This window comes from Struthio camelus, chromosome 16 (genome assembly GCF_040807025.1).
Source record: "Struthio camelus isolate bStrCam1 chromosome 16, bStrCam1.hap1, whole genome shotgun sequence".
Classification (NCBI taxonomy): Eukaryota; Metazoa; Chordata; class Aves; order Struthioniformes; family Struthionidae; genus Struthio; species Struthio camelus.
The window spans coordinates 18186220-18212810 of NC_090957.1; the positions used below are offsets into that span (position 1 = coordinate 18186220).

General features: G+C 43.4%; 1 protein-coding gene across 2 annotated transcripts in view; it reads left to right on the plus strand.

Annotated features, from left to right (window-relative positions):
- VPS53 (VPS53 subunit of GARP complex) overlaps positions 1–26591 on the plus strand; it is a 70423-nt gene that overhangs the window by 31453 nt on the left and 12379 nt on the right. For both annotated transcript variants that reach the window (XM_068909412.1, XM_068909413.1), the window contains exons 11-18: positions 248–389; positions 2133–2234; positions 5351–5445; positions 10355–10597; positions 12075–12222; positions 13140–13222; positions 16797–16875; positions 22870–23018. In XM_068909412.1, coding sequence (XP_068765513.1) covers positions 248–389; positions 2133–2234; positions 5351–5445; positions 10355–10597; positions 12075–12222; positions 13140–13222; positions 16797–16875; positions 22870–23018 — 1041 coding nt within the window. The remainder of the gene's footprint in view (positions 1–247; positions 390–2132; positions 2235–5350; positions 5446–10354; positions 10598–12074; positions 12223–13139; positions 13223–16796; positions 16876–22869; positions 23019–26591) is intronic.

Consider the following 26591-nt stretch of genomic DNA (forward strand, 5'->3'; position numbering starts at 1 on the left):
AACAACTGTGGTTATATGTTTGAAATGTGACCTGTAAGGCAATTTTGTAGCTCAATGAGAGGAGCTTAGGAATTAGCTTGAAATTTGTGCTGAAAGTGTCTCTCTAGGGACTAGACTGAATTGCAACCTTAGGTTGTAGATCTTTCTCTTTGCATGCACATAGGTGATTAATGTTTCCATCCAGGAAACTACATTTGTCGTCTTTTTTTTTTTTTTTTTTTCCTCTCCCTCCCCCTCTCCCTTTCAGGACAGAGCTTGCTAAGATAATGCGCACAAGAGCAAAAGAGATTGAGGTGAAATTGCTTCTGTTTGCAATACAGAGGACAACCAACTTTGAAGGACTTCTGGCTAAACGCTTCTCAGGTTGCACTCTGGCTGATGGGACAGTGGTAAGGGGATTTCTAAAGAGCAGTCCTTTAGTCCACAGCTCTTTGGGCAGGGAAAAAGCCTTCTCTCATACATAGCTGTGGTAACGGGAGACTGCAAAGGGTATCTCCTGCAGCCTTCTCTGCCAGGAAAATTCTGACTTGCCCAGGCAGCGTAGCATGTCAAGTGTGTCTGTACTCAGTGGGTTATAGTTGGGTGAAGGGATTCTTGAGTTTAGAGCGTGGTAGATAGGATGCCTTAGGGCTCATGAGAAAGTGTACTGATTGTGTACTGTTTCAGTTCTCCTGGGCACTGTGTTATTTGCAGCAGAAGCCACTTTGGTATGGAGAACCACAAAGTAATTATGGCACGGTGACTGCGTTGTAACATTTGTTCTCTGCATGCTGATGACACATTACAACTAAAAATCCCCTCTTCTGTTCATTTCTAGTTACCACATGGTTACCACATAGTACCAACTTTCCACCCCACATTGCCTGTTAGGGTAGTCCTACTTGCAGGGGCACCACTAGCTTCCACTTTCAGTATCTCATTCGGTAGGTTGTAGAGGCAGAGCCAAGAGAAACAGCTCACTGAATATCTCTAGAGTCATCTCTGTGCTTTTTCTGTCTGAAATCTCAGCCAAGTGCTCTGCCAGCCAAATGCCCTGAGAGCACAGAATCCACGTGTGACTCACAAGCCGCTGGTCTGAGGTCCACTGCTCTGTCCAGCTGGTGTCTTGAAACCTACTTGGATGTGATAATTCAGCCTACCAGGCAAGCCTGGTGGACCTGTTAGTAATTTGCTGTGGATCAGTAGGTGCCACTAATTAAAAGGGGAAGTCCTGTGAGATTTTCCTCCTGGCTGAATTTGAGATCTCTCAAGAATATGGCTTTATTTTTCTGACAAATTTCATATGAAGTTTGCAGCTTTAATTAAATTGGCTTCACTGGATTGTTTTTATCTCTTTGGAGAAGGTAGAAACAGAGGCGGTTATAATAGAGAAAAAGAAAAAACAGAGTATGGCTTGAAATAAAGAAATTCTCCCCTCCCCTCCCCTCCCCTCCCCTCTTTCTGATCTGCCTAGAGACTGTGAAGCCCTGGATGCAGTCATCTGACCTCTTTTAAACACACAGTGAAGCCTGCAATTATAAATGGGTATCCAGAGAGTGCACAGTGGGGACAACCAGTCTGGTGGGAGCAATAATGCAGGATTTATTGCAGCAGCACAGTTTTCAAGCCTGCAGTAAAAGGTTATGTTAGCATCCTGCAGTTAAGCCCCTTATTTCTAAAGGGCTTAGGACTGACTCATGTCAGTGCCTCCTGAGCAAGAACTCAGTGCTCTGCTGCTTCTCCTTGAGCCTTCGGTGCCCTTTCAGGCTCTGTGTCTAACAGCAGATGAAGCAGCAAGCAGAGTTGGGAGCCCTGATAGTCCTCTTGGTGGAGATCCCACATTCTGGAATGAGGGGTTTGAGAGGACAGAGATTTGACGTTAGTCAAAATGCCCCTTCGAGGGATGATAGAGGCAGAGTGCAGGCGCAAGAGGAGCGGGAGGAGGCAGACTCTAGCCTTGGAGCGGGAGGAACTGAGTGCCAACCTTGATCGAGAGGCACCACCTGGCCCTCTGCATCCTCCTCTTTGCTTGGAGGAGACAAACTGCTGTACAGTGCTTTGAAAGGCTCAGTAAATCAAAACATGCAGCTGTGTATGAGAAGGTACAAAACAGAGTGGTTTGCAAGGAACTTTCCCTTTTTTTTTTTAAACAGAAAAAACCAGAAGTGCCGCCTCCCTCCACCAACCCATTTCTGGAGGATGAAACTGGGACAGAGACAGACGAAATTGTGATCGAGAAGAACGACACAGACAGAGTAAGTCTTCAAAATTCTTGAGCTGTCAGTGAGGCAGTCACTGTGTTATCTCTGTAGTGTGTTTCATCCGTTACTTCTGCAACACCAAACCACTTGGAAAAGCACTGGCTTTCCAAAGCACTCTGCAAATGTTAAAGGAGTGAATAGTAAGCACTATTGTTTTATCTGGCACCAATATGAAAGCCTGCAAGCGCCATATTTCACTCATCAGACTGACAGTTTCGAAGTGTTCAGTTTTAAGTTGTTCAGGCCTGGCACCCTCTTTGTGCGGTGAGTTTACAGTCCTGTAAATGGGCTGTTTACAGGGAGTATCCTGATATATGACCAGCACCATAGGTACCACTCACATCCTCACCCCTGGAGATTTTGTGGGGTGATAGCTCTCCATTAGCACTATTTGATGCCGTGCATCCCCTCCAGCTTTATATATGAGTTGGGTGGCCCTCTGCCTTCCACCTACAGCAAAAGTCCTGAAATAGAACTATTAAGCCAAGTTTTGCCCCTTCCATTAAAATACGACTTGGAGAGGTAGTATTGGTAGGGCTTTATCAGTGATCTGTAAGATTGATACCGAGAACCTGGGGAGTTAACGTGCATTGTGTATTTTTTTGTGCAGAGCTTTCTTTCCACTCTCTGTAGTGGCTGAAAGAAGGTTGCCCTGATGCCCTGAATTGGCATGAGGGATTGGCCACGCTGTGAAAAGTCAGGAGTGCTGACAAGCAGGTGAAGAGATAAAACACAAAACTGTGGGCTGTTTTTAATGAATAGTAGAATTCACTGCCCTGGCCAGAAACAGTTTAGTGCTCCTGTGAAAGGAGCTCCTTTGCTCCCTGTACGTAAGGAGTCTGGTTTTCCTCCTGGTGTGAAGGCTGCACCCAATCCACTGGGCTATTCCTTGAAATACAGTCTGTGGAGCGGTTACCCTCTGTCTCTGGGCATTCCTTGTGTTAATGCCCGCAACTCAGTGCTAGGATCTGCTGCAAGAATGACTGTGCCTCAGACTCCCATCTTGCTGATGCATGCTTGGAAGCCTCAGCCTTTAGGCCTCGCTGCTTCCCTTTTTGGGTGTCATCAGTTGGTGGCTGGTGCTGCTGAGTTAGTGCTGGAGGCCTCATCTTTTGCTGTCAGTAGCTGAAGAAGAGAAGGAAAAGGAAGGGTTGCAGATGAACAGTTCTGGTTGGTGGAGCGCTTTCAAGATGCTAGCCTTGAATTCTCTGAGAATTCAGGACGCTTGCAAGTGTGGGGAGGGGGGAGAATTCATGTTAAAAAGAACCTCTTTTAGTGACCCTAGCAGTTAGATTTAATCTGTTTACTTTGGATAGTAATGAAAGGAAACTGGGCCAGCTGCAGACCTCCTTACTGTGACAACAGTAACCTTTTATTATTTCCATCAAACTCGAGGAGGAAATAGCTTAAACATCTGCAGCTTTTGGACAGGATTGCACACTCAGAAATACAGCTTTACTGCTACTGTTAAAAGATTTAGTATTCTCTCTACCAGACATGCTGGGAGCAGCATGATGCAAAGACCCACGCGCACTCACAGCAATACGGTCCTGCGCTAGGATTCATCTCTGCCAGCCTGGTGAATTGTAAACATAATGCATCTGCAGCCTTGTGTTGGCACTGCTGTTCTGGAGACCTTCGCGACTGGAAGGTTTCTGTAATTACCACCTATTGTTTTCCTCCCAGCTCTGATGAGCGTGTGCATCCGGCAGAAACGAGCAGGCGCCGGCAAAGGGGCTGGGATGGTGGATGCTGGATAGTGGCTCTTTCCCAACACAGTAAAAACTTACATTCTCCAGTCATGCTGTTAGTTAAAAGGTTAACGAAGCCAGTCTCGTAGAGGTGGTCTGGTCTCCATAAAACTATTTGTTCTCTTTAGGTTTGCAGCTGCATGTTAGCATTCATTTTTGTGTCTTCGAGTCTTAATTATTTCTGAGAAATGCGTGCTTTGCTATTCTGTGCTATTTCTGCAAATGACCTAGTGCTACCTTCTCAGTCATTTAGGAGAGTACCTGCTTTAGGCTGTCTTGATTTGCTTTTCTTTGGGTTAAAAAAAAAAAAAAATTGAACTGGAAAAATTTGTCTTTGCCTGGGAGCTGAACCTGGCTTTTTGTGGAGAGAGGCAAGAATTCCACTCCGGAGTCACTGATGCCGCCTTTGCGGGCAGTGAAAAATTGTCAGCTTGCCAGCAGACAACAAGGAAAATTGTCTATCAATAAGAAAAAATCTAGTCGTAAAACAAAGAGGAGCTTAAAGGCCTGCTCCAGCCGTGGTACTTAAACATAACAACTTTAAGCATATTGTAGTCCCAGTGGCTTCAGTGCGATGTGCTTGGCTATTATTACCATACTGCGCTTTGTAGAGTATGGTAATAATAAGTTGGATTTTGCGAATGTATCCCGACTGTAGGAATGTACAAAAAAGTTGTTTTGCAATGGTAAATTAAACCTCAGGCTTTTAAAAATACTGTATAAACTGGGAGCAAACCGAATTACTGCCAAATGGCATATGTGCTTACTACTCTAAATTTGATTTTAAAGTAGAACTCTGCATCTTCAGAAACATCTTTCACAGTGAAAGCAATCCTGTAATGTTGCCTGTATAATTCCAGCTCCAGTAGTTACGTTGTGTTTATCTAAATAAAATTCATCCAGATGAGGTCTATAACTTCAAATTATTATCCTTAATGTTCTAAAATGTAGGAATTTTTCGGTGTTTCTTCCGAACAACTGCTGTGTTTCATTTTGGAGGTGGCTAGTGGAGTCCTGTTACTGTTGGAAGGATGCAGTGAGATTTCCTTATTTGCAAATTGCCTTGATCCTCTTCTGTTGAAATCTGTTATAAAAGCATAGAACAGTCTTCTCTGTAAGAATATTTTACAAGTGAAAAGAAAACTTCTTGGAATATTAACAGCTCTGCAAGAGCAAAGGAAGACTGTGACATACAGACTTTGTATATTCTGTTGATCATATGCCTTTGATTCTCTGACAGCAAATTTCTGGGTGGTAGTGTTCCTAAAGACTTAGATCCTCCTATGCTGCTTGCATTAGTGTTTCTTCTAGGTCTTACAGGATGGGTTTGAAATCAACACTCTAAATGTTTCCTTACAGCCAAAGAAGCCAAAGGTCCCAGACAATCCTTTTCATGGCATTGTTTCCAAGTGCTTTGAGCCTCACCTTTATGTATATATTGAGTCCCAGGACAAGTGAGTAACCAGCATGCTCTTTTGGTTTTATTTGCTTTTGAATGTATATTACAGTGGCGTTGCCCTAGATTCTGTATTCAAGTTGCAGAAGATAAATTTCTTGAAGTGCTCATGGATCAGGACATTTAAAATGAGTGAGGCCTTTGCTCAGGCAAAAATATGCGTGTTCAGAGGGCTGTGGATGTTGGTTTTATCTGTAATTGCAAAGGCCTGCAGGAATGATGCCCACTGCCTTTCTGCGGAAGAGGCTTAGTGTTTCTGAAATTGCTTCTGCAGTTCCCATTGCAGACATATGCCTTTCTTTCATCTCATGTCTTCCGCAAATAGTAGGTTTGTTTTTTCTGTAAAATATACATGTGCCTTGCTGGCAGAGGAGTTTCAAGATTCACTTTATAGAAGTTCTTTGAGATTCTCAGATGAAAGCTGCTGTAGATGAGTTAGCTGTAAGATAACATTCTGGTCATTCACAGACTGGGATATTGCTAGGAGTTTTTGCATCCCTAGAATCCTTCTTCCTCTTCCTCTTTGACTTGCAGCAAAATACTTCAGTGAAAGGAGACTTCAGCTTGGAGCTCTGAAATGTTTTTAGAGTTATGTTTTCTTGTGCACCTTGATTCCTACCAGGGTTTAAATAACATCTCTATAATGCCTGCAGTGTCAGTTAAGGTAGGAGATGGTTGAGAAATATTTAACACAGTCTCTTAGTACAGGTCAGTGGCTGGAAGTGAAGAAGAGGTGGCTGCCTCGCGTAACTCATCTGTCCATGGACTTTCTGTATGGCAGTGTGCATCAATTGAGGCTCGCAGTGTCACAGTTTTGTCCAAACCCCAAGTTAGCCATCTTGAGGAAGGGTTTCTGTGTCCTGTAAGTCTTTTATGCTTAAAAAATAAATAAATAAAGCCTTGCATAATGGTTTGTCATGCTGGGATTAGGTTCTACTCTGCAGCATAACAAAGGGAAAAAAGGATTTTTTCCTCCTCAGCAAATTAAGCATTACCTTGTCTGAGTGTTTCTTCCCTTCTCACGGAGGGCCATGTTAATCCCTGTTTTGGTAATTCTACCCCACCGTGCTCCTAGTCCTTTCAGGTTTTTTTTTTTTTTCCCCCTTTTCCTTTACAAGCCTGAAATGTTTTCTATTAGCTTTATAGCCACAAACTGCAAAGGAGTTCAAAGGAAAACTGCCACAGCATTCCCCATGCTGCGTTCCTCTGCCAAAATTTGCTTTTCTTTGTCATTTTTCACTCTTTCACCCCCTTCGAAATGTTGAGGAGTCTGTGACTGATATCTGAAAATGAGGAATTGCTTAGATAACTGTTTATTTGGGCTTTGACTAGAGAAAGTAGTGTGATAGTTTTGTTCATCATTGCTTTAGTCTACTACAGCAGAAAGCAGCTCGGTCCTTTTCTCCTGGAAAATTGTTTCCATGCTCATTTAAAGGAACATAGTGCCAAATTCTGTAGCAGTTTAACGGGAGACACCTGAAAGAAAAAATGCTGCTCTCCACCCCTAGCTGCAGCATAAATGCCAGATTTCTAAGCAGATTTCGTTTCTGTCCCTTTGGGGCTATGTGTGTTTAGCTCTTGCTCGTGGTCTGGCAGAGCACGAGGAGCGGCCGCTTGTGCGGTGAGCAGTTCTGCGGGAGCGGAGCAATGGCTCCGTTAGAGGTGAGTGCTGTGAGTGTGCAGAGCCATGTTGAAGCGTGCTAAAATGTGCATTAATTGTTTGGAAAAACTGACGTGTTCTCTTTGTGGTATGTCTTTGTGGCCCCATGAGCAGAGGGGTTTCCAGCGTACCCAGTCAACGGATGCAGTTTACAAGTACAAGGTCTGGACATCTCAACGTCATTCCCCTTTCCCGGTGCCCAACTGATACCAGCAGCTATTCACGGCCCTGAACTGACTGACTTATTGAGCACAGTGTGGAGTTGTCTTGGTCCTCTCTCATGATTGCTAAAGATGCAGAAAAAGCAGTGAGTAGGTTGAGTGAAAAGAAAAAAAAGAGGAGAAATAAAAGGATTTGAGAACTATAATAAAATTCTGTTCTGGTACGATTTCATTTCATATTTTCTCCTGGTTAGATGTGGAGCATCCTTGCTGTTAGGAAATAGCACATCTGCCCTACCAGCAAATTTTGCAACGCCTATATGGAGAGAATGTTATTTTCTGTAGCTCTCCTGCCTCCTTGTTTTGTCTCCTAGTAGCTTTTTCTGCCAGATTTTTGGAGCTTCCATTGTTCCAGGTTCTTAGCTTTGTTTTGCCAAAGCCCAGTATTTGTGCCAACTGAAACCAGTGTGAAAGTTTCATTGACATCAGCTGAGGTGTGGAGCAATATATATTAGTACCATTAGTACACAATGGCCTAATGTTTTCCTTGTCTCCATCCCATGCTGAAATAAGAGCAGCGATCCTGGCCTGTGCCAGGCACTTTGGCCAGGTTAGTATCAGAATAAGCATGAAGCTATAGCACTGCTCTCCCAGCTATTTGGGACAGCTGCATCTGCTTGTACATCCCAGTTGACAAGACCTTGAGGGACTGGGGAAATGTAGATGCATTTCGCTTTGCCTCAGAGAAGAGGAGAACATGTGGAGGAAGCATAAAGAAACAAAAGCCATTGACATTCCTCACTGTGTCTTGAGACAGAATCAAAAAAAATGGGGCTGGTGAATGCTAAGAAAGCCCCATTTTGTTGCACAGATGGAGCAAAGCACAGATGCAGAGGTGAAAAATGCAGCTGTTTAATTTAGTGGGGCTTTTGACAAGGGGCAAGCCACGTCTGCTTTGCTTGAGAACCGGAAGGAATGCTACAGCTTGTGCCACATGTGAGCCCTCCTTCCATCGCCATCTGTTTGACTAATGCGCAGCTACGGTGGGAAGTGTAATTTGCTTCACTGTGGTCAACTACGTTGAATGCCTCGGTTCAGCGTTCAATTGCTTGTGCCAACGTGAAGATTTATCGCATCAGTTGAGCAGCCTGATGCTTTCACAGTTCTTGCAGCAAAGCGGAGGAGCGGGGTGTGTGTGTGGAATCAGAGCTACCTAAAGTACGCAAAGCAGCACACAATAAGCATGGAAAAGGGGCTACTTGTCTTTGGAACAGCCGATGAGCCTAGATTAAGCCAAAGAATCTTGCTTAGCAATTGTAAAGCCTTGGGTTTTCAAGGACAGACCTGTAGATTAGTTTGGCTCAGAAGAGCATCCACAGTAGGAATTCATTTCTCTTGGTGCCCTAACCTGTAAGTTTATCGGGGAAGAGCCATGTCACCTTTTCCGCTGGTGCAGTGCTGTGGATTCTGCGGTGAAATGGCATGATGATGATTTTTCTCTTTCACAAGATGAACAGAAAGAAAGGACAGAAACTGGGGAAAAGCTGTTGTTGCTTGCTTTTTTTCGCCTTTAGTTGTCACTGGTAAGCGAGAATGTGCTCAAGGATGTTAACCACCATCAGTACTGGTGGTAAGGTTTGTACCCATCCCAGGAGAATGGGGCACAGTCTCTTTGGGTGAATTCTCATGCTGTGCTGCGTGCCCTGTGAACTGGCTTAAAATTGAAAGAACATTAAGTTGAAATTCTTTGACAGAGTTTTTAAGAAGGATTTTCATTTCCTTGGGCAGCATTTAGCTGTCTTGTCAAGTAAGTCAGTTCCTGAAACACGACAACAATGATTAAAAATCAGCTGCAAAGGCAGTCATCCTGTTTAAAACTGGTAGCCCAGTTCCTCATGGGAGTTACAGTTCAGATCCTTTCTTTTCACATTCTCCTTCTAAGGATTTGGCTTTCTGCATAGCTAACAGCTCAGCCCAGCCAGAAGATTAGATGCTGCAGCCCTCAGCAAGAAGAGGGGCAAAGGCTGTGCAGTGGGCAGGGGAGCTGAGGGAAGTGAAGTCAAGACTGTAGTGAAAGTGGGAGTATAAAATACATGAATTTGGCAGCTATTCTCAGTCAGCAGAGTGCCATTTGGTCATCTGAAATGTCTATATATTCCTCGAAAGCTAACCTTTCTTGTGGAGGAACATATATATTTGTGTGTATGGGGGAGGGAGTTTATTGCTGTAGTTTAATTCATCTGGCAGACGACTACGCTTAGCTAAGCTGCAGCATCAAGAGGGCTGTTCTTGGTTCCCGACAGGATGTGCTGTCTCTGGAGGAGCAGGGCTGAAGGAACTCCCTGAGATCAGAGGACTTGTTTGGTTCTGTATTGATCATTCTGGCCTTCTGCCAAGCTAAAAAGCCTTTCTGTCTTGATGAAATGGTGGAGTGAAGTTTACTGTTGCCTAAAGACCAAAATATTTGAGTAAAGAGCAGGTCATAATGGATCACTGGAGACAATAGTAGGGCTTTTTGTGCTTTAAAAAGAGTTTAAGTCAGAAGTGCGCCTGTCCTCACGCTAAATAAAGCTTCTTTAAAGGATGTGTCAAGTTGTGCAAAACCAGGTGGTATCCAAATGGGGGCAAGAAATTGCAAATGGCACACCGTTTTGAGCACATCCCATTAAAAGGCATATTCCCCAAGGCCTGCTCTGAAGGCAGTTGATATGGGAAGTCCAACTGTGACTTTTGCTGGTGCCAGGAATGAAACTTGAGCATAAGCTTTATGCACTTTCATCAGATGTGCTGAACCCAGTCTTGGCAGACTTTGCAAGATTTTATATGTGACTGGAGAACAGACTGAAGCTGCCACTAAAACTCTGAGTACAAAAGGTCATTACTCATCAGCCCAGTCTTCCATTATTGTACGAGGCTTGTGCTGAGGAGGTGGAGATAAGAAAGGGCTGCAATACCAAACTGCTAAAATCGGAATGTGTTTATTGGTGTCACAAGACAGGGCATCTGGTTTTATGTGTTATTCTCTCTCTTCCCTCCTTTTCCTCCCCAGAGTACTAAAATATCTTTCCCTTTTTCCCTTGCATTAGAAATCTCGGCGAACTGATTGACAGGTTTGTGGCTGACTTCAAGGCTCAAGGTCCTCCCAAGCCCAACGTGGATGAAGGAGGAGCCGTCTTGCCCAGCTGTGCCGATCTCTTTGTTTATTACAAGAAGTGCATGGTGCAGTGCTCGCAGCTCAGCACGGGAGAGCCGATGATAGCCCTGACTACCATATTCCAGAAGTACCTTCGAGAATATGCCTGGAAAATTCTGTCTGGAAACTTGCCCAAGTGAGTTTAGCTGCCCAAATGCTGCAGCACAGTCTGAGACATTCCAGTAAGGAGCAGATGCTTTATAAAGCTAATTAACAAATGTATGCTTGTGAACATTTATGTTTTGCTGTCAAAGAAACCACATAGCAGCAATATGTCCACATTTTCTTCAGGATTTTCTCATAAGTTCAGTTTCTTGCACTGAGAAACAGCAAGAGACCAAATGGACAGCCCTAGTACTTTTTTTTTTTTTTTTTTATCAAGGGTCCCTGGAAGTTAGCTTCATATTCTGTTTTGATGAACAGTCAGATTTCCAATTTCTTAAAATTCCTTTTAAAATGCCAGCCCCAGTCTCTTCAGAGAGATTCGACTTTCAGAATTGCACGTACCCTGCAACTAGGTAACAAATTCATACTGTGATTCTCAGCTGCCTGGTGTTATGAGCTCAAAATTATACCTATATATAATTTATAATGAAGATCATTATTTGTGCGGTGCTAAAGTGCTTATCTAATTAGTTCTGCTCTGAAAATTTTAGATACATATGAATAAAAGACATAGGTGTAAATCCAGTAAAAATAAAGGAATTCATTATGGGCTTACGCTAAAATAGGTAAGGGTACAGGCTGAGGGACGTCCTTGAGAAATCTCCAAACTACAGATAATTTTTTGTGCTATTTGCCATCTTCACTTTGTTTCACTTGTAAACCTGGGAGCAGCAGAATGAATTTCTGAAACTAGTAAAATCTTTTGCAGATGGAAGGGGAGAGGGTTACATCCAGAGGAGTGGAAAGATAAATTTAATGTGCGTTCTCCATCAGACCTCAGTTGCATTCTTTGTACGCATTTTTTTTGTGTGCTCCGTTTTTGCTGTCCAAGATAAATATCACTGTCCTATTTTTTAATGGATTTGGATTATAAAGAGTTGAGAGGTAGGGAATTTCCTGACTCTAAACTGTTCTGATTCTTTCTTTGTTGATATAAAGCAGTTAATCACTTGAACACAGTGGAAAGAAGCCACATCTCCTGTAATTTATTGTGTTGATATCGTCAGCTTTTAAAATGGGTTACCAAAGTTTCAAATGTGTTTTGAAATCTATTTAGTATTGAGAAGATAACTATGACAAGCCGCATGATAGTTATTGAGATCTTTCTGTAGTCTTTCATTAGATTTTGAGTAACTGACAGTCAAGGTGAAGTTAGCTGAGAAAGCTATATTAAGCTTAGTTCTGATCTGATGGAAAAGGTTGAATTGTCCCTTGCCTGAACACTTGACCTCAAGTTCTGTTTGTCATCTTAAAAGATATTTTCTATCCATAATAGTTATGAGTTTGATGCAAAAATGATTGCAAGACGTTCTCTGGCCTGTGTTACAGAGGACGTTGGACTTTGTGGTCTTAATGGTCTTTTTTGGCACTGAAATCCAGTAGTGATTTTGCAATATGTGTGTCTGTGTATACCTGCGAGCCTTACAGGATTGGTCTTTTTTTTCCAGAACAACTAGCAGCAGTGGTGGGCTCACCATCACTAGCCTGCTGAAAGAAAAGGAAGGCTCTGAAGTGGCGAAGTTTACTTTAGAAGAACTCTGTCTCATTTGCAGCATCCTTAGCACTGCAGAGTACTGCTTGGCAACCACCCAGCAGGTGAGCTTTCCTCTACAGCCCCTCTGAGATGGCACCGGCAGCTGCCCCTGTTCTCTCGAGATGGAGTGCTGCTCCTTCTTCAAGGGTAGGCTGCTGTGGAGAGGAGAGGAGTCAGAAAGACTAAAACGTATGTGGTAGAGTCTGCTCTGCATAGTGTCCTGCTGATTATGGCACTCTACATAATTAAGTCTATTTTTCAAAGGGAGGAAAGTACTGATTTTGCTGTTTCTCCCTGGGAAAAGTCGTATGATTATAATCCTGCTTTGCATCCTCAGTTTTGCATGGCATCTCTTTTATACTTGTTACATAATTTCTCTTAATGGAATGACAAGGAAAAAAAAGAAAAGCTCTGCTTGTGGTTTATGATCTGCTTTTTATAAGAACAAGAAAAAGACTGATTCATCAGGAAAATGCTCACATCAAGTATTGGGGCAAGGCAGAATGAGGAGACAAGATATTTATGCTGATAGGCTGGCTTTGCAGCCGCAGTGCTTCTTATATTGAGGTACTTTCAGAACGCTGTAGATCAGTAGGTCAGCTGAGACATTTGGCCAGAGCCAGGCCTCTCCGTCACTAGAACTGGTGATCTTCCTTCTCTGCGCTTTGGGCACAGACAGCATGTTGGAAAACATATTTGTTAGTGGGAATGATGCCAGGGTTAAGGTAGTACTGATGTTATACTCCAATTACCCATATAACCTTGGAGATTAAATTCTTTGAGGACACCATCATTGGCCATCCTGGGAGACCAGTATTTCCACAGAGAGAGATTTCTATTTCCATTGTTCACTTGACTGAGTTTTGGATATGGTCTGGGTACGGTTTTGAAACTGATTTTTCCAGGACATAAGTTTTCAAGCATGGTCATTTCAGGTGAGAAATCTGATCTTTCTATTGCTTGTTTTCTTTCCTAACAGTTGGAAGAGAAACTCAAAGAAAAAGTGGATGCAAGTCTAATGGAAAGAATCAACCTGACAGGAGAGATGGACACTTTCAGCATGTATGTCCAACCGCAATATGCCGAACATCCTAGTTTGTCAGCCAGATAACGCTGGAGTAGTACAAGCACAAGATCCTAGCGTTGTAGGATCTAGCCAGCAAGTGTCAGGATATGCAGCCTAGGTATAGGCATTTTCCTGGTGAAGGAACAGTCATTCCTTGGCTAGTCCAAGAGCAGCAGTAGTACAGACTTCAGATGTAGTTGCTCCCCATCGTCCTAGCCAAAGGAACAAGAGCACTGGAAAGAGGAAAGGAAATAGTGAGTTTCCATTTGAAACATCATTTGCATCTTGGCAGCTCCATGAGGTGGCTGTTACATTTCAAGAAAGGAAGCTATTTCAGTGCATTCCTTCCTGCTTTAACTTCCCACTGTTAATCAGCAGCCTTGTCAGTGTGATCAAACCCCATTTCAGATGACATAAAAGATTGACCCAGTCTTATATTTGGGGATTATAATTGAGAGAAGATTATCATTCATTAAAATAACTTTTCATGTAACCATGCTAAAAATACTCCCCTCTAACATCTTCCCCTCTCTACTGCTGACAAACAGATTAAATATTTTTTGAGAGAAGGAAATGGAAGCAAAAAATAATTAGTTATTTTGCCTCACGTCAGGCCAAAAAAAAAAAGCCCGTGGTGAAGCTGGGAAAGTAATTCAAATCACCAGCTCTCATTCTCCCTAAAACTAAAATTCAGCACAGATAACGGTAAGGCTTTTTCGGAAGACTTCCTTCCTGTGATTCCTCTTCTCTCGCTCCGCTGGGCAGGATACCACTGAATTTCCATTCAGGTTTTTCACATGGGCTCAGGCTCCACTCCAGTCTGCACAGGCTCCCTTCCCTTTAGGTATTTCAGACCTTTTTAAGAAGAGCGAATCCCTGATTGAAAGCTAGGGTTGCTGGATCCACCAAGCCAAAAAAAGCAAGGTAACTGGGGAGTAGGAATAAAATTTGCCATGTGGTAGGATTTTCCTCATGTGGACAAGTCGAGGGAAATTTTTGCTTTTTCTTGTGACCTGTCCATGAAAAGCGAGACAACTTGTGTTGCTGCTCAGGTTCCTTGGTGGCTGCCTCTCCAGGTGCTTTGTTGCAGGCAGCTAATATGACGTGTTTTGGAAATTGTTTTAACGTATAGTTCACGTTTGCAGTTTTGGGTAGCTTTAAAGTTAAACCTTCAAGCCTGATGTATCTTGTAACAAAGACTTTTTAATTGACTTTCAGTCTGTTCCAGAATAACATTTTGTCCAGTCTTCTGTCAGTGTAAGTCGTAGCTATAAACCTCTCTTTGGCGTTTGCTCATTGAACATCAAACAAGTTGTTTCTTCTGGGATTTGATGTCTTGTTAGGCACAATCATAAAAATAGTGATAAAATGTTGCTGCTTGCACACGCTGGAAAGCCTTTCTTCCCTCACAAAAAGGAGATTACAGAACTAACAGCAATGCATATAAAGCAATTGACTGGAGAGGTTTCTACCGCCAGGGTAGCGAACCATTTTATTTAGAAGAATGTGGGAAAGATAGTGGGCTCTTCTTGAAGTTCAGCAGAAGGAGAATTAATATATGAATCCAGAAATCCATGACTTAAGGGATCCCCTGAAGGCCTAAAGTACAAAACTTTCTAGGTTCTCTGTTAGAACCCGTTCTGCTTGTTTATTGCCCCAACTTCCCTATCTGTAAAATTTTGTATGTCTATCAGGAGTTGTATGGGGATTCATTAACTGCTGCTAATGCATCATTAAATGCTGCCTGGGGCAAAAGTTTTAAATGGCTCCTAGCATGACCAGAAGCCAAACTTTCTTGGCACATCATGATGCTTTACATTTACAACACACCTCTTGCCACACTGTTACCCCTATAAAGTAGGTGTGTTTATTCTGAAGCGTAGACAAATAGATTTTTCTCCCTGCTTGCCTGTGCTTGGTGACCCAGCCTTAGACAGAGTTCTGACATGTGGAAACTAGTCATGAAGTCAGTTGCTTTCCATTAAATGGGTTGTATTTCATTTTGGTGCTAAATCACAACTCTTTCCTACAACTCACTGACAGCAGATGCCCTGTAGGAGCCAGCTGGGCCCAAAAGACCAGTTATTTCAGTCTGGCTCCCTTGGCACTGGTTGAGCTGGGGAATCTGCCAAGGAAGTAAATTCCCTGATGCCCAGCAGAGGCACTGGCACAAGTGTTCGCAGGTGTTTGTGTCTCAGTGCAAGTTTCAGATCGTGTAACTTGAAGCCAGTGATCACTTCTCCTCCATTATTAATTTTTCCAACTTGTCCAACATTTTGGACAAGTTTTGTCTTTGTAACAAGCAAAGTAATTGCTCTAAAGAACTGGTCTTTTATTTAGTGTCCTGTTCCAGTCTTTATGTGCTAAAGCTCTAAGAAAAGGAATAGATGACCTCTGTTTGTTGTAGTGATGAAGAACGCCCAGGCTTCCCAGCAGCAAAGTTGTAAGTGGGTAATTCCATGCCTCACTGAGGAGGTGGATGCTTAAAAATATTTAAAGGAAATACTTTTAAAAGTGAACTCCAGAGAAGTAGTCAGAACTTCATGAAGAAGAGGAGGGGGAGGAAAGATGGTTTCAAGGAACCACTGGTCAGATTTTATATAGGTGCCACAATTCTCATCTGTGCTAGCATCATTAGAAAGAACAAAATTGAAATGCAATTCTTGCACGCATGATCCCAAAGTTGTAAACAGACATCTGTGACAGATTTAAAGTTTATGCTGACTTTAAAAACTGTACTTGCATTGTGCAACACTCATTTGGTTATTGTTTCCTAGCAGAAATTGTCTCTAATGCTAGTACTGGGTTACGTGCCCACAAGGGTGATCTGAGCTGCTGAAGACAGTGTTTCTCAACTGTTGTTTTAGGATCAGTTGCACCTGTAGGCCCATCATTGTGTTCCAGATCTTATATAGCAGGATCAAATATATCTCTCAGCAATATTGTGCTGTTATATTAAAAAAAAAAAAAAAAAAAAAAGTCTTTGACTAATGTGTCCTTCAGTCTGGTATATGTCTCCAAGAAACGAAAACAATGGATGGCTGCAATCCTAGACATAGTATAAATAAGACATCTGCCTTGATCTTCTCAAATGTGAGACATTCAGAACTCATACAGATGTGCTTTTAAAACCCCCTTTGCAAGTTTCTGTGAGTCGTAGAACATTGACTGTGAATGGGTGGAGAGACGATTAAATTTTATTTTTGTGCAGACTGAATTAAAATTGAAGCAGAATCCCAGCTTGGCTTAGTACTCGGAGGTTCTTTTCTTCCCGATGCAGGGTGGGTTACCCAGTCTGACGTGTTTGCTCCCCAGCCCCTTCTGTATGTTAAAGCAGAGAAAGGTCAACTATAGAAATGCCCTCTGTGTTAATCCACACTGCATAGCTCCCTGAAGAACAGCATGCAGAATTTCTTGGGTTCTTCTAAGTACAAGTTTTAATCCACATGTATATTCACGGCACAGTGCTAGTGTAATCTAGTAGATGATTTTCTTCCTTCCACAGGCAAATAAACCAGCTCCTGCACTTTGTTGCTGAGTATTGTCCGACTTGTGCTTGATTTTTTGCAGTGTGATCTCCAACAGCATACAGCTGTTAGTGCAGGACCTGGACGCGGCCTGTGACCCTGCCCTGACTGCTATGAGCAAGGTAGGGATCAGATTTGTTTGGGGAATAGCTCGCTTTAAGATGCATCATGTAGTTCTTGTCTGCTTTAATTGCATGATTTCACTCTTAACGTATCCCTTACGCTGTCCTGAGACTTAGCTATATATTGATTGCTGCTTCTTGCCGCTTAGAGCAGCGATTGCTGTAGTTATAAATACATCCTTCAATCCAAATGCCTATAATTCGGGTTAGAGCTTCCATTTGTTTGCAGCACGCTGAAACACACAGACAATATAATGCTTTCTGTGAGTATCCATCTCAATTTTCTCTTTCCGCTCTTACCTAGGGACTCTTTAGGATTGGAAGATTTTCATTAGCATAAAATTTCAAATACATCTTCTCATTTGCTATCCTCTTCATATTCTTTGGTGAGGAGTTTTACTAGCCTAGTTGCCTCTGGCTTTTAAATGGAGATACTGAAGGTAATACAGAGTTGGGATCGAGCCCTGTTGCTTCTGTGATCCTCTCGAGGGTATATGGAGCTGTTCCTAGAGAGGCCCATGTGATTAGTGCTTAAGGATTCTGTTGCAGTTATGCTGCTAGCTTTTATACATTTGAAACGCAGAGCTGTGTTTTCTTGCCAAAGCATTGTGAAAACCCAGACTGCTTTAGACAGAGGTGAAGACAGCAAAAGTGGATTGAAGTATTTTTTTTAATTAGAAATATTAAACATAGATCTCCATTTTTGTAGGATCAACATACTATCTAGCTGCCATGAATTTTAATAGCTTTCTGCTTTATGATGTATTCCAGCTGTAACTAGCCACCACCCCCAGCTAGTATGTGAAGTGGAATGCAGCTAGTAATCGAGCTTGTACGTGTCCCAAATTGAAAGATGCTTTTTTTTTCCCCCTCCAGTGAAATAACACCATTAGGAAGGGCTCAGACTTCAGGTGTCGCTTGTGTGCTGTGACAGTTCCTTAGCTCTCCTCCTGAACCTGCCTAGCATAGTAACATTTGAATCACTTAGCTCGAACTGTTTATACCCAAGTAAACCACAGCCTTCAGAAAGCGGCAGCTGGCAGACCATTTATTTTTGTCTTTGGAACACCAGTAAAATGCAGCCCATGTGATGGGACTGATGAGATATAAACAAGTGAAGTGCTATGAAATTAGCTAAATAAATACTTGTCATTTCTGCACATATTCCACGATTTGCATCAGACAGAGTTGCTTTTATGTGATTTTTAACTAGACCTGGGCTTGGTGCAAGAGTTACTTCTGCCTTGCCCTCCTCCTTCCTTTCCTTCAGGGCTTATTTATTACTCTGCTAGTTGAATAAGAAATGCATATAATTATTTAAATGCACAGTTGAATTTGAAAGTGTAAAATTTCAGTCTATATCCAAGGGGTAAAGACTGTATGGCTAATCCATTCCAGTTTTCCTACAATGTGAACGCACGTCTGTCTCAAAGCCACTACTCCGTTAGGGCTCTCCCTTTGTTTAGCTTCTTTTCATTTACTTCACTCTGGTGTTCTCTGAGACTGCACACTCCTAGTCCTTTGTTTGAAATCTGACTTTTGTTTTCTTACAAAAATGTTTAGTAATATAGAGGTAAATTAAGAAATACTTAAACCTCTAAATCCACTTTGGCTTCAGGCCACTTTGAGAGATTTAGCATGGGAAGCAGCATCATGCATATTGTTTTCAGCTGGGAATGATGCTCAATTTTGCTGATTCTTTACCTTGTCTGTTCTGGAAGAAATGGTACATAATGAGAAGGCTCCATTTTGCCAAATTTATGGGTGATAATCTTTACTCAGTAAACAGTTAACTGTCAGTAAGTTTATCTAGCTACTATGAGACATAACTTGTATTTTCAGATACTTTTTTTTCTGGGGCTTCAGTTTTAGAGATGGGGTACTTAAAGTGAGGGGATGCCCCACCAGGTGCTCAGAGCCTGATTTGGGTAAAAATGATGCTGTAATGACAAGCTGAAAAGCAGGAATGTTTGGGAACATTATGGGGAAACTAGATGAGTGTGAGGAGGCTGCTTTGTGGAAGAAAGGGACTGTCACCTGTTTACAGTATGAGGCAACTGTTTGAAAAATGCTGGAAGGGTCTTTTGAGGCACTTCTCATGAACCCCAAGCGTGAAGGGAGCATCTCAGACAGGTTTGGAAGACCCAGAACATGCTGCAGAGCTGGGCCTGAGCTGTGTGGTTGGAGCTAAAGTGCTACGGGTGTGTTGGAAATCATATCACTATGTGGATGTAGAATGATTAAACTTGGCTGTAGGACAGGGAGCTGTGACATGGCATTGGAGAGATATTTGCCCTGAGCCCGTGTTGTCATATTCTGATATTCTGCATTTGAAAAATTGCATATGAGCATGCAAGTGTGTTGCTTTCACTGCCTGTTGCCCCGAGGTCTAAGTGAAGAGGTTTGCTGTTGTCACTTGGTGATAGTTGTGGTTTGCTTTCTTGTTTCGGTTACGCTTTTCAGTGTCAGAGCTGTGCCTGAAATAAATGTGGGCTCCCAGAGAGGGAGGGCTCTGAATTCTCCTGGAGCTGTTGATGGCACGAACGGGTGTAGTTTGTCCCCAGGACAGAGCCTGCAACAGTGGTAGCTGCAAGGGGCCCTGTTCCCTCCTGTTCTGCAGGACTCGGTGGCTCACTGGTGGTAAGTTTGTGAACGCCATCACGGAAAGATCTGGCGCACAGAGAATTTCCTGCTAGTGACCTGGCCACCAGCGTGGTGCACGTGCCACCTTGATTCCTGGGCACTGCTGCTGGGGCTAATGAAGCAGTATCTGGGCAGCCAGGGCCACACTGAAAATTCACCAGTCTTAGGAGTTGCAGACATTGGGGTGTGCACCTGGAGGGTTGAAGGTAAGGTGGAGCATCTCTGAGGAAATCTGGATGCCAACAGTGATAGTATGTAATGCATGACCGACCAGCTGTACTCTACATGACATCTGCAAAGTGAGAGACATACTGTGTTAGGGAGCAGACCCTGGCCATCGATGGAAAATTCGTCCACAGCGGGTAGGGACCTAGAGCCTGGGAGAAGGAGGATTGCCATATGTGCTCCTGTGGGTACCACACATGGAAGTTTTACTGAGGAATCACTTGCTAGTGCACGTTATTTTTTGTGGATAGCAAAGTACTGTGAACATGTCGTACTGATATATAGCAGGGATTTAAACAGCCTGTTGTGCTTTCTTTTTAATTGTTGGGATGAAGGAACTGCTTATCTGCATGGGGTACTTTGGGTCCAGTTAAGTTTATGGATTGCACTGGGTAAAGTTTGATTTATTTGCTGAATTAAACATCAATTTTTATATATAATGCTCTGTGCTTGTAAGTGGGGACTGGGTATATTTTAGTGACTCATGTCATTTGCTTGCTGTTTTTTTTATGTTTTGCTGAAACCTTTTGGCACAGCTGCCATTTCCCATTTCCTTGCAATTGAGTGGACAACAGCAAGCGCTTAAACACAGAACTTTAATCTCTCCAATGCATGGAAGGAAAACCCTGAGAGCAAAGCCATCGGAGCAGCCAGCTGCTAATTGAAAGTCAGCAGGAGTGTTTTGAGCTTCACACAAGGTGCAGTGTTCAACAGAGCGCAAACGAAAGCCCGTGTCGGAAAACGACAGAGGTGGTTTCAAAGGCAGCGATGTCTGCTGCCGGCAGCACCCTTCTGGCCTTCCTCCCCACTCCTGCCCCTTCCGGCATGCGTGGCGCGGGGTCAAGGGAGAAGGAGCCAGCCCTGCGGCAGCTCCCCGAGCCCTGGAGCACCAAACCACCCAGTTTTGCTGGGGGCCCTCTCTCTTCTCCTCCCTTTTTAAGCAAGCGCCCTGAACTCTTGAGGATCGTGTCTCTTTGCTGTGAAAAACAGCTCTGAAGGTAGCACCAAGTCTGCAAAGCCAGTCCCCTGCCCTTGCAGGCAGCTCCGTCACCTCGTGCCCCGGCAGCTCGCGGGTGCTCAGCGGCTGCTGTCCCCACGTGCCGCGTTTCCCGCATCGGCATCTGAGCGGGAGGCCTTAGCGCTCCTGGTCTTTGGGCTAACGTTCAACTTGTGTATGTAAAGGATGTGGATATCCCAAGAAAAACATAGGGGGGGGGGGGGGAAAGGAATAAATTTAAAATGACAGGAACAAAGCTTTACCAGAAGAGTCGGGCTCATGTTTCTTCTGATGACTTTTCAGTATGAGTACTATTTCTTTCATTGCAGCTACTGTTTTTTTTCTGGTGAAACACACCCACATACACACAAAGCACTATTTTTACTGCTCATGCTTTAAGAGTTTGCTTGTAAAGTATTGCTTTTGGAATGAAGACCAACAAAATGAAAAGGCTACTGTTTTATTGTTGTTGTAATAATTCAAGCCAGCAGCCCCTTCCCGCTTTTTGGCCATCCCGTCTGCTGGCACGATCTGTTCGTTTAGGATTGTTGTCAGTCAAGACCAGCCGGTGCTGGGATGCGGGAGCGTGCGTCAGGGAGACGGGCGCAAGGTATATTTGGGGGGATGTGACAATTGCCAAGAGCAGTAGAAAGTAATTGTCGTCTTCTGATCAATCTTCCAAATTAAAGCAAGACAGAATTAAAGTGTGTAGAGCAGCTATTGAGTGAATTATCCCTTCTAAATACCCACTTAATGAGATGAGCGTTTTGGGTGTTTAGGGTTTTTCCCTTTTTCTTTTTCTTTTTCTTTTTTTTTTTTTTTAATGAGAACGGCTTTGATAGGGCATGTGCAGACTCTGTCAGATACTGGGTTTTTTTAGAGAACTTGGCTCCTCTTGCCCATTAAGTCATTTGGGCTGCGTTCTTTTTGGATGGGATTGAATCAGCTGGGTTGCCGGGGACAAAGTAGCTGTAATTAAATTAAAAACAGGAATAAAAACTTTATGTGCAAAGTCCAGAACTTGAGAAAACAATTTTGAAGACAAGCATCTCCTCAAAGGAAAACTCAGCTTTTTCAGAATGTACCCAATTTTCTGTCCTGATTTTCTTACTCGTTTTACTCCTGGTTCATCTCCAGCATGAGGAACTGCAGCTCTAAGCAGTTACAGGGAGCACCTTGCAGAGCGGAGTCACCCCCTGCATTATCTCGGTAGAGCAGCAGGACTCAGCAGCATGTTTCTGGATGCTCCTGTTCCTCAGTGACAGATTAGATGCGTGTTTTCCAGGGACATCAAGATCTTGCCCAATTGCCCCTTTTTCAAATGACTTATGATGTGTACTTGTTATGTACTTCAAATAAGGCTCAGAAAAAGTCAAGGGAGTCACATATCTGGCTAGTAGGGGTTATTCTGTAGCATTTCTGCTGATGTTAGATTAAAAAAAAAAAAAAAAACAGACTGAGTAATTCTTCAGTCTTTTATATTTTTTTGCATGTGCATTTGGGATGAGCTGAATTTTGCATCCTAGCGTGTGTTGGTGTTGAACCAGAAGTGTTTTCAGTGTCAGCTATGCTGGTATAGCGTGTTTTGACTTAAAGGTTATTTCTACCTCTTCCATCTGTCATCAGTCTCACCAGTATTAATGGCTTGGCTGCCATACAGGAATCCAGACTTTGCAAGCTTGCAGTTATTTTCTCAAATGCCTGTAATCAGGATTTATATGGGCACGTCATCCCAGAAAACTGGGAACGGTTAAATATTAAGGCAATCTGGAACGCCCCGAGAGCTTTTTTGATCCTAATGTTCCCCATTTGTATAGCTCACCATGGTCGCAATCTCTCTGTGCTTTGGTGCAGAAAGGGCCTTTTTGGGTTTTCTTTCTTTGTATCTTGTCTGCTTTTGCTGGGTACCCGTGGTCCTTTAGGGGAGAAAAGCTTAAAGGTTGTGGGAAGGGTTTTGCTTAGTAAAGTGACGAAAAATGTGGCCTTGATAGCAGGGAACCGCAGAGATACCTTCTTGAGGATTCCCTAGAGATCCTTTGGCGGGAAGTTTGAGCAGGTTTTCTCATATGTTTTACTTGAATCCCAATGAGTTAAACAGTCTTGTTGTTGTTTTTTTCCCCCTGGTGCAGATGCAGTGGCAGAATGTGGAACATGTTGGTGATCAGAGTCCTTACGTCACCTCGGTGATTCTTCACATTAAACAGAACGTCCCCATCATCCGCGACAACCTGGCCTCCACAAGAAAGTACTTCACTCAGTTCTGTATTAAATTTGCAAAGTAAGTTACCAGTTTGGCACAGAACTCCCCTAATTCTCGCTCATCTGTTTGTACGTGATAATTTATTTGCTTTCTAGCATGCTGCATCAGTGGCGTTCGATCTCTGGGTCAAGACCCTCCTGTCCAAGGAGAGCACAGAAGGAGGTGGGGTAGGGCAGCAAACAGCAGCAGCTGCTGGCGAGGTTGAAAGATGCTTCCATTTTTTGTCTCAAGTTTCCTGCTGAGGCAGATTTTCTCAGACGTTTTTATTGGTTGGTTCCTTCTTGCATGCCTAAACCATCTCATAAAATATTTTGATGATCGCTGTCCACTGTTTGCCAAGTAGAGAAGGTTTTGGATTGGGCATATTGAAAAGGCTTTGAACATCTGAGTGTGGAGGACTGCTGCTGAAGAGCTGACAGATGACTCTTGTCAGCAGGTTATGGGAATCTACTTCCTTTCTCTGATATGAGGCTGTGATGCTTCCAAGCTTAGAGAACTTTGGCACATCATTTGCCTCAAAATAACTTTTATAATAACTAGAGGACTAGAAGGAGGGCACGCGTGATGAGTAAATGCTAAATTCACAGTCTGAAAGCTGCTTTTCTGTGCAAAAATAGTTCAGTAAGGAATAGAAATATACTTCAAGATTTAGGAGTATGTTACAAACGTCTTCCTGGCATGACACTTCATGTTGGGCAGCAGGAAAGGAACTGTAAGATTAGGCAGAAATTGCTGTTGCCTTTGGTTTCAGGGCGGAGAGCACAGCTCTCTAGCTTCTCTTGGAAATCCAAACTTTGAAGCCGTGTGTCTAAAACTAAAATTCAGTTCCTTGGGAAGATGCTCTGAACTCTTCCTTGCTCACTTGAGGCCAGTTGGACTCTGTATGCCAGTGCCCCAGGAAAAAGCCACTGGGGGATAGCAGCCTGGCCAGTTGTAGCCGCTGCTTTTGGCGTTGCGCATCGTTATCCTGGTGGAGGCATGGGAGCAGTACTATACCCATCATGTATTGCTCTTTAAAATACCTTAACATCCTGTTTAACTCTAATAAGCTAATTGTTCTGAAATAAACTGTATGACCTGGCAGTTAATGCGTGGTTTTGAGATTGGAGCTTCAGTTTGTACTTCAGCAGGAAAGGATGTAGTAGGCTGTCTTGAGAACCGTTAGCTTTTGCAGCAGTGTGGATGGCCTGAGAGTTTTGTTCCCCTTTCTTTCTCTTGGTACTCATTAGTCTGCATTAAGGAGCAGTTACTGATAAATCATATTATGACATTGCCCATAATCACTGTTTGAAATGCTGTCCCGGTGAAAATTTATTGCACTTAAGCCTCCTATGTGGTTATGCTTGAATTTTATATTGCTAATATGGTGATAAATAAAAAACCATTTACTCAGCTGTTCACAGCACCCTCTTAATACCGCGGCTTAGTTGCCTCCCTTTTAACTTTATTACTAAGCACATACCAAGTAAACTCAGAATACCCAGCTCTCACATTTGAGAGAAGTTCACGTCTAAACTGAGCGCCTGCATCAGATCTCCTTCCGTAGAAAACCACGGCAACCTGCAAAACTACTGCTCTGCTTTAAAAACTTAATACAGCTACAAGCCTAATCTAAAATGCATTAAAGTTAAGACAGTCCTGAATTCACTAAGCCGCAGATCAAGCATGGAAGTGAAAATTTGGTTCCTTGAGTGCTCCTGAAGATAGTGTTTTTGCCAGATTGTTTTTGAAGTCCTGCTGTACGACTTAGTTTTAAGGAGAACGAGCACAGTGGATAAGAGTACAAACATTTGCGTTTTTGAAACTGAATTCCTAGAGGATATGCTGGCCCGTCTAATAAATACCTAGCCTTCTGTGTGCTACACAGCACTGAAAATCCTTCTAACAGGCATAGCATTTTTCTGTGCGTTAATGCCTGTATCTTTTTGCACTGCCAGCCGCTTCTTAACTCTAATGGATTGTACAAAGGGCTAGTGTTGAGTTACAGGACCACAGGGGAGAAAGCATCTGAAGTCACTAAATTTAAAACCAACAGATCTGAACCAAATCTGGAAGAAGAAAAATTGCTGTCAGAAATTATATCAGTCCTCTAATCTGTCATTTTTTTCTTTGTGTTGACCAACCCTCACTCCCTTGAAATCACAAGTAGCAGCAGAAGTTCTGGGAGGCGCTCGCAGGCGGCGCGGAGGGCTCTGCTCTCGCCGCACCTCAGTCGCTTACCCTTTGAAATCCAAACCTGCAGCGGGGAGGCTGTGGCTCCTACGCTGGGATGTGTTTGGGAAGTCTGTGACCTGACCTCAAATGATGAAGGGATTAGAACTGAGAGACAAGAAAATAAACAGCTCTCCCCATCACAAAAAAAGCTTTCATTAATCACAAGCAGCAAAATGTGGTGGGTAATTGCTATAGACGTCTTTCCAACAACTCTGGCCTTTGCATAATGCTTTTGATGAGGGGAGTTAAGATTGCAGTGCGGAGACTCCCGCAGGTTTCGAAGTAGCGGCTGAGCTAAGTCTGGGTGAGTCTGCGAGAGCCGATCGCTGCCTCGGAGGGTGGTGCAAAGCAAAACGCTTCTCTGCTGCAGTGACTCAGTAACGCCATGATGCTTTGAGCCATGTTCTGTAGTAGCTTGTCTCCCGTCGGACAGGCAGACTGTGGTTGCAGCTCTGTCTGCCTTGCTTAGCAAAGCACTGTGTTTAATGCATCATCAGTGCAGGGGATTAGGAAAACACAGGCTTGGCAGAGCCGCTCCTGTTGGACAGGAGCCTTTCAAATGCTGTGGTTTCTGTGCTTTAGGTTCCCAATCTATCTTGCACTGCTTTATTGTTACACTGGGGACTTGTCTGCTTGCATAGAGGGTTTGCTGGATACAGTTTTATAGCTGAAACTGTAAATGGACTGTGGCATCCAGTCTAGCTCTGTGGATGTGCCGGGAGTAAAGGCATTCAGAGCACAACCATGTGCAGAGCATTTCCTGTTGAATGTGCACATCTTGTTCGCATCAGGATTGCCTGCTGTACTCTGCTGTAGAGCCAAATGTCGGGTCCAGCTTAGGCAAGGAACTCAGGTGAATCTTTCAGTTAAGTGCAACTGCACTTAATTGTGGCAGTTGATGGCCTGTGCTAAACTGCAGGAGGAAAAAAAAAAAAAAAAAGGGAACAGTGCTTGGATCTTATAGTTTGACTTGTCTGTCCTGCCGGAGCTGAGAAGCTGTTTCCAATAAGACAGCGTGAAGTAACAGGCATGCTAGGATGGAAGGTCGCTTTACCCTGCTGCATTGATTGTGGGTGGCCGTCCTGAGGGGCCTGGAAATTGTTTCATGCAAGACAGAGTGCTGCCTATTGGAGCCCATGCGGTTATAGAGCAAAAAGAAAAAAGCAGAGGGGAAAAAAGGGCAGGAGGGGGAGGGAGGGGGGAATCCTTTGGCTGCAGGTCTGCCACCCTGCAGAAAGAAAGGCTCTCCCTGTTTCTCATACACAACATGAAGCATGAGCTCCAGGCCTGACCTTAAAGAGGAAGGGAGGGTTGGACCTACATGTCAGATCAAAGGTGCAATTAATCTCTAGCACTCTTCCATTTGTAGCACGCCGC